Consider the following 19,188-nt stretch of genomic DNA (forward strand, 5'->3'; position numbering starts at 1 on the left):
AAAAGAGCTACCATAATCATCCTGAATTATGTGGGAAAAATTATTTCCAGCCCTAATTTTCTCACTGCTACTGTAAGAGATGCTACAGCATCCCTTCTCAAGTCCCTTTCCATTTAGTTATCATGCACAATACTCAGCGTATGTTGCAATTTATTTTGTTTTACCCTAACACAAAAACTTGACAAAAAGAACTGAGTACTAAAATGTGAGTGCAGTGCTTTGCTTTGAATTACAAAGAGAGATAATACTTAAGCAGGCACAATACAAGACAGAGCTAAAGATCCTAAAATTAATATTGATTACAAATGACTCTTTAGGACACTAGGTAAATCACCATTGAAAACCTACTGAAATATTCACCTATCTGTAAAATGGGACAAAACTATTATTTCCCTTTCCTCAGAACAGAAACCATTCATTGCCTCTCAGATTGAGATATGAAAGGTGTGGGGTTTTGTTTTGGGGTTTTTGGTGGTGGTGTTTTGTTTTGTTTTGTTTTGCTAGAGTGTGAGTATGCAGAGATAAAATAGCTGAGAAGTATCTGCTACAAACTGAGACTGGATTTATTAATAATACAAGCTTGACTCACTTTTATTTCATATTGAGAAGAGACAAGTTGGCAATCCTTTTATTTACCTTTCCATTTCAGTGGTAGAAACAAGGAAAGCAGCATGGATGGGTGATGTAAAAGATACTGTATTCTTAGCTAGTGCAGGATCTTATGCTTAAATTCACTTTCTTAGTATCCATTATCAAGAGAAGCCATTAGTCTCAAATTACAATTTTACTGCCATTAATTGCTTAAAGAAACCCTCATTCTCTATTATCTGTACATTGGCAGAATGAGAGAAAAAGGAGTGAAAAAGCAAGTGTGGTCTATCTAGATCTTCACAAGCACCATGTGTTAATTTACCAAAGTAGTAATTACCTCATAAACCTCTGCTTCAACAATTTTAAACCACAGATTTTAAATATTTTTAATTACCTCTGAAAAAGAAGTTGTTTTTATACTTCAGACAGAAGTGAGAATCACTTGAATCCAATCTTTCACTCGGTTACATGCAACAACATGAGGGGAAAAGGCATGTGCTTTTACCTTGGTCAGCAGCATCTTTCAGCCTTTGAAATAATTTGAGAAAGAATTTTTTCTTTCTTCATAATCTGCAAATGCAGAAGCAATAGGATCTGAGTAGAACATGACAGGCCTTGGTCCTTCATTGTTCACAGTGAAAGTAGCTGGGAACTTTCTGAGATCAAGACCCCTGCCCGAAAAATAAGCCTGGAGCGTTCTGAAAAACTGAACATATTTCAGGTGTGAAAACAGAGCATGCCCAGTGGAGACTGATTATTTCTACTGACACAAATTAGATGTAGTATTTATCCTTATGTGGGATTCAATTCTGTTTGTGGCCTTGAACTGGTAAAACACAGACGTGTATACTCTACTCTGTCCATGACTTACATGGCTCACATGGTGCCCAAAGGCCACCAATTCCTTACTGATCTATGCTCCCCTCCAAACCACTGTGGATTCAAACTGCATCCCTTATAAAACAGGCACAACAAAACCCTTGCTGAGTGCAAGCAGTACAGTTCTGTTACACATTAAGAGAAATATTCTCCAAGAGTTAGCAATAGCGAGCAACTGATTTGAGTGGGTCACTCAAAAACATTAGTGTTTCTTAGTGACAAAAAACTGGGGAGAAACAGATTTTTTCCTTCATAAAAGGTCTTGCAGATGTCCCCTTAATGATATTTTCTTAACTGTAATTAACTTTTAGATGTTAAGGTGTGATTCATGACAATATGTCAGATACAAACTTCCTTGTTTTTGTAGAACAGGAGACAACATACAATGAGAGCACACATTAGAGAGAAACATGATAGTCATCCCTCTTCTTCATGAAACAAGTTGTTGTATAGTCAAAATGCATTTTTTAAAACTGAAGCTGCTGGATGAAGATGTAAGGAAGCTCTCTGCACTACTGCACAGTGTCCCTTCAGTTAAGGAGTACATCTTGACTGAAGAATGCTCATCCAGTTGTGGTTATTGACTACACAAAGTGCACAGTTAGTAGCACTACATGTAATGGGCCACTCTTACTCACACAGGCTAATTTTCTTGCAGCATTTCCTTACCAGGTCTCTATTTCTAGGGTTATCTAGAGGTTTCCACTTTTCTTCTGGTTGGAAAGGAGCACCCTTTGCCAATCCTCTCACAGCCAATGCTGTATAAAGACCCACGAGCACCACTTTCCACATGTTGAAGAGAAGAACAGACTATCTGCAAAGGACAACAAACCTTAAATCCTTAAATCCTTAAATGCCTTAAATCCTACCAAATTGTCACTGATAAAGACAAGCATGACTATCCAGTGGGGTGGTAAAAACAATTTATCCATGGCAAGAAAAAACTGTTGATGCAGATGACATCTGTGTGCTGTCAACTGATTTTTGTTCTACTCCTGATGTCCTGGAATAAATTATTCTAAAGCAGCATCTTCCATATCAAAGCTGTAATGGCTTAAACTGCCTGTTTCCCTACAACAGAGAAGTGAGGGAAAGTAACACCCAAAGACACTGGATTCTCTTTTTGAGAGGGACTATTACAATATTTAACACAAAATAGTTAGATTTGTAATATTACATTCCGTATTACATATAGCCATTTAAATTGGGTGATTAGTTACAGCAGCAGATCTCTGGTCCAAGGAGAATGCAAAAATATGGCTTGAGATCCAGGCAGCTCAATTTTTAACACTGCATGAAAAGAAAGTGTACCACATATATTAGTAAGTGCAATAATAATACAGCCTGGTATACTGCACTAGAGACCTATTTCATAACTTGATTCAAGGGGGAGAAAAAACCAAACAACCGCACAAAGAAGAAATCATTCTCCCTTTCATGTTCTTTAAAATAAAGCTTACCAGTGAATCTGGCTCTGGCTTGCCCTTCTTGGTTAGCCTCCTTGTAATCTGTGAACAAACTGGTCTCTGCACTTATATTTCTAGTGGACTGTAGGTGGGTGTCAATGACGTTAGCAGGAGTTCAAAAATACAGTAATGATTCCATTTCCATCCACAACATAAAGACTCTTGAGAATTTCGTCCTTCATACTCTTAAGACCTGTTGCTATCGAAAAGTGCAGTGCAGATTCCTCCTCCCTAAGCTGTATTGCAGAAAATTTCAGGTAAACATATGACATTTAAAACGATTCCCAGCAGAGATAGCACAGCTGTATCAAAATATTGCTTTTAATTAAAAGGAATTAGCCATATCTCTAGCATGGTGACTAAGAGCTAATTACAGGTGATTGAATGGTTTTCAGGCAAGCCAAGATATGGATCATTTCTTGATGCTGGAGACAGAAAGGAAAGTAAGGTCCATTTCAAGATCCCAAATCATAACATTTTAATGGATGTGTTGCTTTCCTACCTTGATTTTATCAACAGCCAATTTCCCCACCTCAGACTAGAAACAAAGACAGACTGCAAGGACTATGCTAATTTAGCTTGTACTCATTTAATATAATTTTTCATCTCAAAGCTGCTCACATTTTTTTGCTTAACATTTCATTATACTCTTCTCACCAATACTCAGATAATACTTTGGTTAGTAACACATAAAATATATCTTTAAACAGACATGTTAAAAATAGAGATTTTTTTTCTTTTGACCATTATCTTGCTCTGGATTACAGATATTTATTTGTGAATAGAAGCTTTACATCTTGCTTTGGTTTAAAGAAAACCTACTGACCACCCTTCCAGGCAGGACATCCAAATGTCATCAGCAATGCAGGAAACAAAACCATAGCGACATTATTTTCATGGCTGCAGTAACACAGAAATAGTATTTGCTTCTACAGCTCATGTATTACTCTACAGATGTGGAATTAAAAAGAAAAAGAAAAATCCACACAGACATAAAAAAAAAGAAATGCCAACCCCATAAATTACTTTTTTTAATAGACGAGTTTGAGATAGTTGACTCATCAAGAACCAGAACAAGAGCAACAGAACTTGTAACAAGGCAGGCCCCTTCAATGGAAGGGAGCATTCTTAGTTGATTTTCGGGGTAGATATTTATTTCTAGTTTCATTCTGTGTCTAAATGAACCAGAAGTAGAAATGTGTTCCTCCAGGAAAAGTAGAAGGCTTGATTTTTCAGGCTGGAATTAGATTTTATGACTTCAAACATATGCTTTCTAAGGCAGATGTGAGCCTGCGGTCTTTTTAACGCAGCCCAATTTAAGCTACAAGGCAACAAAAGCAGATATTTGAGTCAGTAGTGTGGTTAGATACTTGAAAAGTTGAGGTGCTGGGCAGATTTGCTTAAGTAAGAACTACAGAATTTTCTCTTAAATGCTTAAGTTTTTTTTAAAGCAGTAATGTTTAACTGATGTGATGATGTTTACAGATTTCACTTAAGCTTTAAGATAAAAAAACTGATTAAGAGGTTTGAATACATTCTTCCATCAGTAAGAATGTACATCAGAAAGTAGAATATTTGTAGAAGGTTTTCAAATAAACTTGTAGAGATATGAAGAATTCTGGTATGACTACTAAAGTTCTAGCTCGGGAAAAAAAAAAGGTGGAAAAACTATTTGACTTTGACATGAAAACAAATCTGTTTTCAGCTGTCATTCACTGACACATTTCCAGAGGTAAGAAAGAGCAGTGTGGGGCTTTGGTGACAAAAGTATGCCTCCCCTAACAGAAGGGTGATCAAGGTTGTAAAACCTTTTACAGTGGCAGTGCTAAGTGCTTTTAAAAAGCAAGCTTTATTATCTCCCAGAGGAAAAAAAAGAAAAGAAAAAAATAGGCAGATGTGAAAATTTGAAGCTGTAAATTAAGTGGCTAACATTCATTATGAAACAGAAAATAAACAGTCTAGTTTCCAGCTAACAATCTTCTAGTAGCTTAGTGATTTAAAACAGCAGCACAATTATTGCACAGACACCATAACTGCTTCCAAAAACACCTTCAGCAACTCAAGAGTCTTGAAGGTCTGTAAATGGCTGGTTTACTTTCAGTATAATTAAGACAAAAGTCTAAACACACTCATCACTGTATTGAAATAACAGGATCAAAGGAAACCTTCTCAAATGTTTACATTTATTCACAGGCACAGCCTCCATTCTGTCAAAGCTTAGAAGATGTATTGGATTGCAGGAAAAAAAAACCAAAAAGGAACAAGTTCCTATCAAATTGTAATGTATGCAACAATGTTTTAAGCATCAATACACTTCATTTCATCTTTTTAAAATGCTGGCTTTAATGGTAACCCCATTAGGTTATAGCTGGGAAGTTCACTCAGACACACAGGCTGTCTCTATGTCTTCTGCAATGTAGTACTACTGCACTGTTTAGGGGTTTGTTGTGTTATTCATTTGTCTTAAAACTTAGCAAATCAGTGTTTTGGAATCAGCTCACTCAAAACCAAAATCACAGTGGAACTCTTAAGTATCAGAAATAATATCACATTCCAGTTACTGCAATTTTGTGGAAAACAAAACCAACCAAACAAAAAATCACCAAAGCCCAGGATGCTGAAATGTGACATGTCATGACCAACTTTCGAATCAAAACTGAAAAGACCACCTTTGGACAGCATTCATTCAGTCAGTTTCACAGTAGCTTTTGTAATTCCAGTTAAAAAGCAACAGTTTTTCCTCTCCAGACAACACAGACCTTTTATGAACTATTAGCTGTGGGTGAAGGAGAGGGGAATGGGTTCCTTGGAAATACTGATAGGCAGAGCACCCCCTTATAAAAACTGTTCACTTCCTAACATTCATATCAAGGCAAAGAGCTGTATTTCTTCAGGACTTCTCTAGAATTAACAAGGCCCAATGAAATTGCTCCTCTACCCCTAGTTTTGTAAAAAAAATAGCCAGTTGAGGATGCTTGATATAAATGTTTCTGCCCAAAACACCACAAAGATAATTGATTAGGTACCAATTGATTAAGATAAAAAGTATGCAGCATGGATCTTGGTGTTTGTAGAACCAGCTACGCTTCTGGTTCGGATCTGGAAACAGCATCTGCAGTTCCATGTCTCATAGAATCATGCTCCTCTGGGCCCCATCAAGCCTGGCCTTGAATGGGTCAGTGTTGTTGAAAAGTCACAGTTTGTAAATGGATGGGAAAAAAGTAGCTGCTTCTACAGCACTCTGTGTTGTCTATAGCCTTCCGAAAAGAGAGTGGAATGAAGTGGGTAAGAACTTGACTTTTACTTCATTCTGCTGAGGTTCAAAGGATGCTATGTAGCATCCCACAGCAGACAGCTTTAATATTTTGACGCATGGCTCATTGACCACATTTCAATTGCTCTACAAATGTTCCTACAAGAAAGATGCCTATGTAACAGTCTCATAAATGCTATCTTTGAGATGACTGTCACAGATGAGAATCACAAATGAACCCAGCATCCTGCAAGTTAAATTTTGTATTTAAGTCCAGGGTGTCTGACCACTCTCACAGTAAAGACTTTATTTCCAATCCCCAGACTAAATATCCCCTCTTCCAGCTCAAAGCCATTGCCCTTTGTCCTGTCACTACAAGCCCTTGTCAAAAGTCCCTCCCCAGCTCTCCTGCAGCCACCTTCAGATACTGGAAGGCTGCTCTAAGGTATCTCTGGAGCCTTCTCCCGGCTGAACAGCTCCAGCTCTGGAAGCCCGTCCCCATGGCTCCAGCCCTCTGATCACTGATGGTCTTTTACAGCCTTAATGATTCTATGGCTCAGCAGGTAGGCGGGTTTGTTAGATTGTTTGTTTTCTTTCTTTCGTTTTAAGAAACCAAAGTTTTTCTCTTTCGGAGTGCTCCTGCTGCGTGTAGGACCTGCCACAGCACAAAAAAACTCATTGGCAACTGGGACGCAGCCTCCCCGCCCCTGGCACTCGCCGCCTGCTCCCCGTCCCGGGCTTGTCGGGCGCTGTCGGCGCTGGCCGCAAACGGCCGGCCTGGTCCCGCCTCCGGGCCAGTCGGAACGCGGGGCTGAAGCCGCGATGCGAGCAGCGGTGGGATTCGCCGTGAGGCAGAGCTAAGGCTGCGACAGGAAAGTTGAAGTACGTTAAAGACAGAGAAAGGATGTTTTCTATTAAAATCCGAGGTACTTTCCTTTATAGGTTAGAACATTTTCTATTCAATCAATATTTTTGAGGGAAAAGCAGTGTTCCTAGCAGTGCCTTTGAAAAGTACTGGACTGTAAGAGGGTCGTAGGTCGTACTATGTTGACAACCAATGCAGCTCCAGCCATAGCTTTTTTTCCCCACAACTTTAACCCACAACTCACAGAAGTAAACTCCTTTGAAAGTAGTCCTTTGAAACTCATCTGCAAAATTTAGCAAAAGCTCTTGTTTTTTTCAAATGGGAAACACAACTTTCCTTCAGGATGTTGAACCATCTCTAACAATCCCATTAAGTACAGGAAGGAGAGCTTCATTCTCTTAATGACCTACCAATAAAACTTCTCTACCATGGTTAGCTGTCTCCAACCCCCTGGATATCCAGGCATTTATTAAACCCGCATCCGGCTGAGATGGAAAACTGGTTCTCTATTCACCTTTCCTACACTGTCAGATGAAGAACCTTCTTATGTGCTTCTGGCAGGGATCAGGGCTGAACTGGCCACCAGACAAGTGCCAGAGGCTCTTTTTGAATGCCTCTGCTTCCCAAAGGGAAGAGAAAGAGAAGAAAGGAGAGAAACTGATGGGGTGGGAAAGAAACTAACCTGTCTGGGATAGAAAGAGGAACAATCTCATGGAGCAGAGTTGGAAACACAAACCAAGAGCCAACCCAAATCCTGTTGGCAAAGATACATCATTGGCACCACTGCTGCTGGGGACAGGCACCAGGCAGTTCCCATACTGGTCTCAGCAGTAGATGGGAACCAGGTTCAGGAGATGGATTCTGGAACTGGATTCAGGAACACAGAGATCAGGATGGAAGGCAGAAGGGCCAAAGTCCTTCTGGGACACTGGCCAATGAAGAAGAGGCTTCACCTTGGGGATCCCTCAGATTGTTCCTGAAGAGGCTGTCCATGGGATGAAATTCCTTGCTGGGCAGTGAGGGTCACTTGTCCTGTCTTCTCCTCCCCTCAGGTGCCACCTCTGACTTCCTGCACTCCAAGGTGGGGCACAAGCTGTGGCAGTGCCCTTGCTCTGCAGCCCAGCATTTGGGCTCTGCCCATCAGTTTCTCCCTCCTAGAAGCAGACCCTCACGGTGCAAACCTGCCTTGAACTTCAGAAAGTGCCTCACTGAGCAGAGCCTGAGAAGTCAAAGCCCTGACCAGAATCAGCTCTGCTCTGGATCAGATGAGGACAACAGTTTGGATGTGTTTGGTTCTGTATCTCTTCATGCTCAAAGCACTGTTGTGGTAGTATATTAATGCTATTAGTTAATATTTGCAGTGAGGGTGGTGAGACACTGCAACAGATTGTCCAGGGATGTTGTAGATGCCCCCTCCCTGGAGATGTTCTAGGCTAGGCTGGATAAGGCCCATGGCAGGGGGTGGAACTAGATAATCTTTAAGGTCCCTTCCAATCCAAACCATTCTGTGATTCTACGATTCTATGGCTATTTGACCCATGAGAAACTCAAAGGCATAGAAGAAAAGTCCTCCAGGTGGTCCCTGACCCTGTGTCCTTCAGTGCCATGGTGTCATTTAAACAGTTCCACATCTCTGAAGACTCCTTTTTATCATTGTAAGGATGAAAATGTCTGGGGATGCAAATGCTGGGATCTTCCAGCTCAGCAACCACATGGCTTACATGGAGGACAACATCCAACTACAGGTAGCAGTTTGCAAAGCACATGATTGAGGGCATCTCCCCAACAAAGGGTCCTTGCAGCCCTGGATGCTTGAAATGCCTGAAAATTCTTGGAGGGTATTAAAAAAAAATATTAAAACCTGTCAGTATTAGTGTGAGGTGCTCCACTAGAGAAGAAGCTTTCATTTTTATCTACATATTGAAGAATCACATTAATTTATATGCAAAAAAAAAAAAAATTTAAAATGATGCCCCTGTATCTCCTCTGTTTTATAGAGAATATAAAAAAAGAAAACCCTAAGTAGAGCCACAGAGGGGTTTGAAATATAAATATAGATACAGATATGAATATAAATATAAATAGTGCATATATAAATTAAAATAGCGGATTTTCCTTTGTGTGTGTGGTGCCTTTTTTTTTGTTTTGTTTTGTTTTTTTATTCAAATGGAGCAGAGCCAAGCGGAGCTGCTTCCCCCGCACAGGGGCAGATCCCCCGGCAGTGCTCAGTGCTGCCACCGTGTGCACCTGGACGGCATTGCAGCTACTCACCGGCGTGTGCCTCTCCGATCGGCGCTGCTGCCTCGCCTCTAAATGCTCTGAATGCTTGAAACGCCTGAAAATTCCTGAGGGATAGTGGGGGGAAAGAGCGGGGAAGAGATTAAAAATTATTTGAACTTGTAGGTATTAGTGTTAGGAGTCAAATAGACAGAAAGCTCTCATTTATTTGTATAGACATTTTAAAAATTGTATTAATTTACATTTTAAAAGGATATTAAAATAAAAAGCCTTTATCTACTACATTGTAGAAAGGATTTTAGAAGATCGAGACCCGTGTTTCAATGGGGCCGACGCGTTCTTAGCGAGCTGGCGCACGCAGCGCAGAACCCCTCGTTGCTATGGCAGCGGCGGGGCGCGTTGCTATGGACTCGGACCATGCGCCACGGAGAGCCGGACTTGGACCGCTCTCCAGCCCGGGCAGCGCACACTGAAGAGGTCCGCGGGATGGGAGCAGAGAATTCCCGGCGAGCCCGAGACTCGGTGTCTGGCAGGGTTCTGAGCAGCCCTGGGTGTCTGCGAGCCGCCGTCCTCTCGAGGAGGCGGGGTGTGTGTGTGTGTGTGTAAGACGGGGAGGAAAACCTCACACATTTACTGAGAGGTTCGTTCTTTTTCTTTTACACAAGAATTCAGCAAATCAATTGATCAGATGAGACGGATCTGAGACATATTTTAGAACAACTTACGTAAGTAATGGACTTTGAAATTGGCTTCATATAATAGCTTCCTTTTAGTTTAAATAGAAAAAAAGGTCAGAAGAGCCGTCTGCAGCTGCTGTGTTACATAGTAAATCTAAGCAGATATTCTACGCAGCCTAGAGACTGTAGCTAAGTGTAACTAAAAACCTAAGCCTAAACAGTTATAAGCAGGCTTCTAAAATGCCTACAGATGCTATTTATAGCTAGGATTTAAAACCTTGACACTGCCCTCTAAATATCTCTCTATCCGAGGCAGTGAAACACTTTCAAAAGCCCCCACTTCACCTTTTCCCGTCCCGACCCGGGGTAAATTGCCCCAAAGGGGCACTCCCCCATGCAGGCATCGGCGCAGAGCCGCGCGTTGCTATGGCAGTGGAGCCACGCGTTGCTATGGACGCTCCGGTGTCGCGAGCTCCCGCGCTCACTGCCTCCGCCGTGTGGACATGAGGAGGAACTGCTCCGTTTTGGTGACTACAAGGCATCAGGTATCCACACACTGGTGCCTTGCTGTATGTTCCACGGCCCTTGACCAGCCAGGAATCACAGGGGAAGGGAATTTCATCATGCGATGGATTAGAAGAAGAGGATTCCTGTAAAGTGGCTTTAGTGTTTTGGTGGTGTTTTTGTTTTGTTTTGTTTTGGGTTTTGTTTGCTTGTTTGTTTGTATGTGTGTGGTGTGTGTGTTTGATTTTTTTTTGGATCCTAGTTGCTCTGACTGAAAACAAGCTGCAGATTTGTATTCAGCCTTAGCTACAAACTCCGACAGGGCGGGATGGTTTGGTACCAGAGTGTGGAGCTGCTGGAAATCCAATTCCTCATTGCAAGTGGTTCAGAAACTGATTTCCTTTGGAAAATGAGGGCAAAAATGTCTACATGGTAAATTGCTGTGAAGTACCAGCCTTGGGACACCACGTTCCAGGAATTTTTAGACCAGTTTTGAAACAGAGCCCTCACCCAGCCGAGTAGCACACAAAGTGAAACATTCCAGGTCATAAGCTAAAGTAAAGGGGGTAGCCCCAAATTCCTTTGTTTTGGGAGTTAGTTTCAAGGAGACTTTAAGAATGGAAGAGAGAATTTGGGGCTTCCAATTTCTCTGGAGGAGCTTGAGAAAGACGTAGTTTTGAAACAGAGCACTTACTTAACTGAATAGCACACAAAGTGTAACATTCCAGGTTATAAGGTAAAGCAGAGCGGCTAGCCCCAGATTCCTTTGCTTTGTGAGGAAGCTGCAAGGAGACTGTATAGAATGGAATGGAGAATTCAGGGCTACCACCTTCTCTGCATGGGGCTAGAGCAAGACATAGGCAGTTTTGAAACAGAGATCTTATCCAAACAGCATTTAGATTATAAGCTAAAGTAAAGGCTGTAGGCCCAAATGCCTTTGCTGTGTGATGGAGTTGGAAGGAGGCTCTAAGAACAGAAAAGATAATTCAGGGCTACTACTTTCTCTGCAGGATCTGGAGCAAGACATATGCAGGGAATGTGGTAGCCCTGAATTCTCTGTTCTGTTCTTACAGTCTCTTTGCAAGTCCCTCACATGCAGGGGACCTTACAGCCATCCTGGGGATATGTTTTTTGGGGTAAATCTCATGTGTAAGTGTGGAGTCACCCCAGTATATATGTTACTATCTCCAGATCAGAGGAGAACATATTATAAGTCCTGCCATTTAATTACCAAGACAGTTTCAGTTAAAGGCCTGGGTCAATTGACTTCCTGATGTGTTTTTCTAGAGACCTCATCAGGAATGACACCTTCCTCTGTTTAAGCAGACAGTTTTATAAATATCTGCATTGTCCAAGAACCTAACCAAACTGCTTTTTGCCAGCATATCACTGGAAAGCACAGCAGAACTCAAAAGCAAAATCATGCTTTCGTTCTCTGGGATTTTCTGCTTCTGAGGCCAAAAGGTCTCCTTGGACTCAGATGACACAGCAGTATTCTCCTAGCTCCAGTTAGAATCATAGAATCAATAAGGTTGGAAAAGACCTCAAAGATCATCAAGTCCAACCTGTTAATGCTCACATGAGTTAAATGCTCACATTTTCCTCTCCCTTTCCCAAATGCAGGGATCCTTGAGGTCTCTTCCAACCTTGGCAATACTGTGATACTGTGACTTCAGCTCATGGAGTCAGGATATTGAAACAGGGATTTGTACCCTGGTTCAAGGAGAAACACTTGACCTTGCAGCTGATTTCAGTCCCCTCTCACTGCTTTGAACAAGACAGTTTGGGCTCTTTGGTCAGTCTTTGGTCAGTTCAGTCTTTGATGAGAGGTTTTGGGCTGACATGGAGACAAAGGGAAGGCAGGCAGGCTCTGGAAAAACACTGCCTGGCGTGTCCCACTCTCAGCAGCAGGACAGTCAGTGTGAGCTCCTGCATCCCACAACATTCAGTGGTTTATATGCTGACCTGCAGCCCACAGCAGCAAAGGAGGTCCTCATTTCCATCCCACCTACCATGCCCACAGCTGGACAAAGCATGTGACCTGAGACCCACTCCTGGGACACCTAACTCCCCTCTCCATGGACTGCCAAAGCCTTTCTCACTGATTTCACAAGTTTTGGACTCAGCCCATGCTAATCTGCATGGTCAGCAGTTCTTTGGCAAGTGAGCAGGGCCACAAGCTGAGGACAACTGAGGGGACTGAAATTTAATTTAGAGAATGGATGGCTGTCAGTGTTGCAGCCAAGGGGGACTGCAAAGCGCTCTGGCTCCAGGTACGAGGCTGATGCAGCGCTGACCAGACCCAGCTGGGCACATGGCCCCGAATCCACTTACTCTTAATAATGCTGAACTGTCTCTTCTCACCTCGAGCTTTAGGGCTTTTCCTTAAAATGGATTAATTTCTTCCTGATCTGCTTTGTTGACCACAGTGCTGCACCACCTGTCAGAGAGGCAAGGAGGTAACAGTTCAGCACATCTGCTTTGTCCCCCAGATTCACCTTCAGGGAACAGTGACTCCTGCACCACGCTGCCTTTGAGGTGCAGGCTCATCTTGATGGGATGCTGTTTCCTTCCATCAGCTCTTGCTGTGGCAGCCATCATTACTCTAGAGCCTGGAGCCAGCAGGAACTGCCCAGAGAAAAGGAGCATGGTCAGATTGAAATTGTGACTCTCATCAAAGTCAGGACAGTGTTGAGGGTTGAGATGCTGCGCAGTAGCACTACATAGGGCTATATGTAGCAGAGAGGCATCAAGAAGAGGGGGGCATTCTCTTTTTAGTGGTGCCCTGTGGATGAGGGGCAAGGGACATGAACTGGAGCACAGGAAGGTCCACCTCAACATGAGGAGAAACTTCTTCACTGTGATGGTGATGGAGAACTGGAGCAGGCTGCTCAGAGAGGTTGTGGAGTTTCCTTCTCTGAATGTATTCAAAATCTGCCTGGATGTGTTCCTGTGTGGCTTGACCATGGTGATCCTGCTCTGGCAGATTAATTGGACTTAATCATCTCTTCCAACCCCTACTATTCTATGATTCTATGATTCCATGAATTATCCCAGCACAGTAACTGCTAAAAGACGTGACTTAATAAAAGAAAATACACAGGTGTGATTTCCCAACATCTGATTTCCATACTGATGTCCACCTCCAGATATATCTATATCTATATCTGTGTATATATATATATATATGCCCCATCAAAAAATCAAAGAAATAGCCACGAAAGCCAATATCAACCAGAGCTAACCACCAATCCCACTTCCTATCGGCAGCCTTCAAATCAGACCCCTTATGGTAAAAGCTGTAGATCCAGATTTCTGAGTTAGATGCCCAAGCTTTAATGCTTGGGTGTAGAAATATCTTGAAAATTATTTGTTCTTGTGACTTGATGATCTCCAGGCATCCCTTCTAACCCCTGCCATTCTATGATTCTATCATTATTTGGCCATGGAGAGATCTCTATACAGAGACATAGGATCTCTTTTAGTGCAGTTAGAGAAGACATTAATAGACAGAGGGATATAATAAATGATCAATATATTGGAACTCAGCTACTTGCACTGAAGGAAAAAACCACCTACTGTGGTTTTTGTCTCCCTTGTTCTTCTCTCTATTTCTCTTCAGAGGAGGCAGCATTTTTAGGAGGAGGATCCTGCACCCTGCAGCATCCCAGCATGCCTGTATCCCAAGAATGAAGAATGAAGGGAAAAAGTCTGAATTAGCAACTTTAGCTTAACAGAGATGTTTAAACAAGGTCCAACAGGAGTAAAGATATCTCCTCCTGACACATGTCTATACAGCAAGCAACCACTGTTCCTGACCTATGAAAAGTCCCTAATCCATTGTTCCCCAATCTGTGGATTTACTTCATTAAAAATAATTAATGGAATGTTAATGGCACTTAATTGTATTCATTGCACTGGTTTTGCAGTGATTTTTCTCCTCGATTCACAAAGATGGGATTAAGTGCTAATGTATTGCAGGCTGCTGAAATGTATAACCTGTGGTCATGATTTTAAACACATGTAGAGGTGCTAATTGCATTCAGTTGACACAGCTGTAGATGGGAAGATCATTTTTCACACCTTATCAGTGCTGGTGAGACGCTAACTGCATTCTGAAGACACCACTGCTGTTACAAAGGTAATTTCTTGCACTTCATCAGAGCTCAGCACATGCTTAGAAATGCAGCTAGCCAAAAGTGCTGTACCATCAGAGTCAATGAGGTCCTTGCACATTTTTTAACAAATGGGAATTGTAAAAGGAAAACTTACCTACTTTTTTTTTTAACAAAGAGTAGCAAATTCCTACAGATGCCACGTTGCTGGGGGTGGTGGTTGCCTACCTCAGTGTAATTTCTGAACATGCTGTTAATGCTCTTTAGTGGGTGGATGCATACACCAATTGTATGCAGTTGCATGTCCATGAACTGCAGTCCTGCAGCAGAGCAGGCAAGACAGCCCCTCTCCTACCTAAGAGCCAGTGAGGGCAAAGACTGAGATGTCAGAAAATATTTGTGGGCTTCTTTGAATTCCACCAGAGATTCAGGCAGGGTTACTTTGCTTACCTTGTTTAGTTCTCTGTTGCTCCCAAACTCTGAGTAATGCCTGAGGTCTGGGCCATCCAGGCAGCACATTTTGGGCAGACAGTATCTCTTGCAGCTCTCCCACTTCCCTGCCACCACAACCACTGGGATGCCTGGCAGCCAGCCAGGTGCAGGACCAAGCAGAGCTCTGCTGCTCTGCAGCTTGAGGAAGGGCAACAAGAAAACCTTGTGGCCTCATCTAAGCATGACAAGCAGATTTGCATGGTGTCCATTATCACTTCTATGGTAATATCTCACTCTTTTTCATCTCTTGTTCTTCTCTAATATCTCTAGCCTGTCTCCAATAAGTGTTGCTGGTGAAAAAGCTGAAGATTTTTGCCAGGTGGCTAAGGATAGCTTTGAGATCAGAGCTCATAACTTTGTGCCATTTCAGTGTATTTTACTATGCTGTCAGTGGTTTTCTTCCTGTCCTCTGCTTTGAAGACCCTTTGACTGTTCTCTGAATCTGCCTGTGGTCTTTGACTGACAATCCCCTGTTTACAAACTGCAACATGCTGAGGTTGTTCGATTGTCCTAGGTAATGCAGCAAAAAGTCCTACTGAAAGGAGTTTCTCTCTGCTTTCAATAAAGAAGTCTACGATAAAGCATTCTGCTGGGAATAAAACTAGCTAGTAGGAGAACATCACGAGAGTCCTGTGATACACACAGGTGACTAAACAACATGACCCCTCATGCAAAATCCTCTGCATTACAGATTGAGTAGCAAAGCACCACAAGATGGATTGCACCACTGCATAAAAAAGCCAACTTGCCAAAACTAACTTCTCACCAAAATTACATGAAGAACTGACTCATGAGGCATCTCTCTGGGGAAATACACCTTCCAAAAAAGTGACCACTCTGTCTATGAGACAGAAAAACAAGGACAGCCCTTTCTAGGCCTCCATCCCTCTGTGTATGTAAAGGGGCTTAGGGACAAATTAATTAAAAGGAAGATATTTTTCACATTGATGATGGTGAGGCACCAGCCCAAGTTGCCCAGAGAGGTGGGAGATGTCCCATCCCTGAAACCATTCCAGGGCATGTTGTCCAGGGCTCTGGGCAACCTGCTTTAGTTGCAGGGGGAGTTGGACTAGATGACTTTTAAAAGTCCCTTCCAACCCAAACCAGTCTGTCATTCTGATTCAGTCTGTGACCTGGAGTGTTCTGCTTCCCCCTCTCCAGCTTTGACAGCCCAGGTGATTTGGTACTGTTTCTCACATCTCCTCCAAAATTAATGCTTGAAGAACAAGCATCAAAACATAACTGTTTAACCTTCACAGCCAGAAGACTGCATATGGTATTTCTATCTTTGCTGTAGAGTTCTGAGCAGAAGAATGCATGTCTCAGAGGCACTTGCATGAAGATGAAGGGTGCACTACCAGCAGCACTGGCAGAGCAGAGAGCGCTGGACAGCAAAAGCATACCTAACACTGGTTGTGCTGAGAGTTAACGTTTACCTGTGTTCTTGGATGGCCTTACTGTTTTTCAGCTAGCAAAAGCAGGAGCCAATATCAATATGAGCAGTGAACCCTGCAGACACTTACCCATGATGGAGTTGGTTACTTCAAGAGAAACTATCTAAAAGCTGTGAAAAGGATGCATCTCTAATTGCCACAATACCAACAGTAGGTGCTTGCCTTGAATGCCATGTTGGTGTGATGTTAACAAGAGCCAACAATCTGAACTAATAGAAGCATGAATATTCCCCCACACTACCTCCACAATCCTTGAGCAAATAAAGCTAATCTGAAGACACAAAGGAAGATTTGCAAAGCAAATTTACTCCGGTGATACACACTTGCCATTCCCAAATGGAAGTGAAGGAGATGTGAGCAACCACCTTGAGCAGATTGCCTGGCTGACACTGAGGCACTGCAGCTCAGTGGCACTGAACTGGGGCAGTAGTCACAGCCTCCAGCCTCCAGTTCTTTATTTTGCCTTGTAAGACTTTCTGAAGCTTTGGTTGCAGAGTCAGACAGTGTGTGACTTGATCTCTGCTTTCTGTGTTTTGTTTTCTCTTTAATAGCTCCTTTCTTTCTAGAAAGAATCACAGCTTTCCCTTAACAATATGAACATCACTAGTTTTACATTAAGTTGGGTCCCAAATGTGGTTTTGCAGCTGCCCTATTGCAAACTAGAGTGTTGAACCCAAATTCACACCAACAAGGGTAGGAAATTAACACTTGGGATGACTTTCTTGCTCAGAGTGGCAACTTCACACCAGTTCCTTTCCCTGCCAAAGTTCCCATTTGCCCTGGTTCCTGAAAGACTTCCTTATGGAGCACCAGTCCAGATTTCTAGCTGGTGGACACAACAGTTTTCCTCCAAACAGCAAAATAAGAAAACAATCCATTAAAGAGCTTCCTTTGTTCAAGCAGCTTCTGGTGCTCCCTCCCTTTTTCTCAGCTCCATCTGAAGGAAAGTTGTCTTGAAATATGCCCCACTTCATGAAAGGTTGTCTTGAAAAGCAGATGGGGCTCAACAAAACTGAGTTTACTAATCCCAAGGCTCTGGGACTTTGCAGTTACCTCCAAGTGCATCACCCTGTCCAATCAGCTGGTTTGGTGGCCAGCAGACCCTCGCCATCATGCCCTTGGCCATCATGGCTGCTGAACAGAGCCCAGGTGGTAGACAGTATGAAGGCTGTTTCATTTGCCAGGCTGGGTGGGCTGGTGATTTCCAAGCTTAGATCTACAATCACATATCCCAGCTTCCTGACAGTGCAGTAGTAGCAGATTTACAAATGGGAAAGCAGAATATGGGATTCCACATTTTGCTAAAGCTGAGCACAATGGCTTCAAGAGAAACAAATCTCAGCTTTCCCAAGCTCTGAAAGAAAGATTAACTTCAAGGGACAAAACCCAACAAACCAAACACTCTGAAAGCTTCTATTCATCCTTCTCCATGGTGAGTTCCCAACTGGAGCTGGTAGCCATCCACAGTAATTTTGATGGTTAGAAGCATCTCACTCCTATGCATCTTCCACTCTCTCTTGAGTCCTCACACATCCAGAGCCATAACAGCTAGCAGTAATCAGAGCATCCCTCCTGCACATCCTTCTTTGCTCCTCAGGTCTTCGGCACATTATCTGAGTTGTATATCATATGAAATAAACTGTCCCAAAGACAGAGTGGGTTTTTGGTTGCACGGTGCATTAAGCAGACAGAGATATGCTGCCTAGAATAAATTAGCATGATCTGAAGGCAGCATTCATTTGCATTCAATGACACACCTTCTGAGGGAAATGCTTTCTGGATTAAGCATGTTTTGGGTGGCATAGCTTGACTAGCACTGTGTTCGTGACTCTCAAACTCTGATGCAGATGGAAAGATGCTGTCATCCCAGGGACAGGCTGGGAAGCTTGTCTCAGAGCCTACCCACAGTGAGACACGTCTTGCGGCTGCTCATTTCTTCACACCGTAGGAGAGATCACACTTACATGGAATGGGTGAGTAATCGGCTACGACAGCTGGAGGGGTTTCCTTTTCTCCCCAAAAGAAAAGTAATTTCTCCATTGGATAGTTTTCACCCCTGTGACACCACACAACATAACCTGGGAGAAGTACTTGCTGCTTCTCCTTTCTATGCTCCCACAGGTGATATTGCATTGGTCACATAAGAGCAAAGAGGTTCCCTACCTTGCAGCAGGAGTAGTAGTAGTAGTACTCTCTGCAGGCCAGCATCTTTCCTGACCTTAACCTCAGGAGAAAAGGCATCATCTTTTCGGGAGTTTTGGAATTACCTGTTCAATTGCCTCCTCTAATGGCAGCTGGGCTGTGGTTTGGGGCAGTTACATGATTTGAGCATGGTTCTTTCCTCATATGAAAAATGGGAAGAAACCTACTACTTTCCTCTCTTATCTGTAATCACAGCTATGTCTTTCTACCTGTTTTTTATTTATTTACAGTGTAAAACAGAAAGCAGGATTATTTCTAGAGCACCTGCAGGCTGCCTGGGCAATCCAACCTCTTTGGGATAATTAATGAGGCTATCACAGAGATGTCCATGTCACCAGCTTTGCTTAGGGTCTGCTGGCATTTTGTTAGCACTAGTGGTAACTAATAATGCAGGGGGAGCCAAAGACTCTTCCTCTGGGCAAAGAAACACAACCCAGCTGACTGCAAGATGA

General features: G+C 42.7%; 1 protein-coding gene across 1 annotated transcript; it reads right to left on the minus strand.

The window, feature by feature from the left end:
* Positions 1 to 1,114: 1,114 nt before the first annotated feature.
* C2H2orf66 (chromosome 2 C2orf66 homolog) lies at positions 1,115 to 2,262 on the minus strand. The gene is made up of 2 exons (XM_009910593.1): positions 2,140 to 2,262; positions 1,115 to 1,297 (listed from the first exon to the last, which is right to left on the minus strand). The coding sequence occupies exons 1-2, from the start codon at positions 2,260 to 2,262 to the stop codon at positions 1,115 to 1,117; spliced, it is 306 nt and encodes a 101-aa protein (XP_009908895.1).
* Positions 2,263 to 19,188: the final 16,926 nt, after the last annotated feature.

This window comes from Dryobates pubescens, chromosome 2 (genome assembly GCF_014839835.1).
Source record: "Dryobates pubescens isolate bDryPub1 chromosome 2, bDryPub1.pri, whole genome shotgun sequence".
Taxonomy (NCBI): domain Eukaryota; kingdom Metazoa; phylum Chordata; class Aves; order Piciformes; family Picidae; genus Dryobates; species Dryobates pubescens.

Excerpts from the sequence above, each read along its gene's own strand:
- C2H2orf66 (XM_009910593.1), bottom strand. The coding sequence starts at position 2,262 with ATGTGGAAAGTGGTGCTCGTGGGTCTTTATACAGCATTGGCTGTGAGA. Across the intron at positions 1,298-2,139 it reads ACCCTAGAAATAGAGACCTG|TTTTTCAGAACGCTCCAGGC; the intron begins GTAAGGAAATGC and ends AAATATGTTCAG.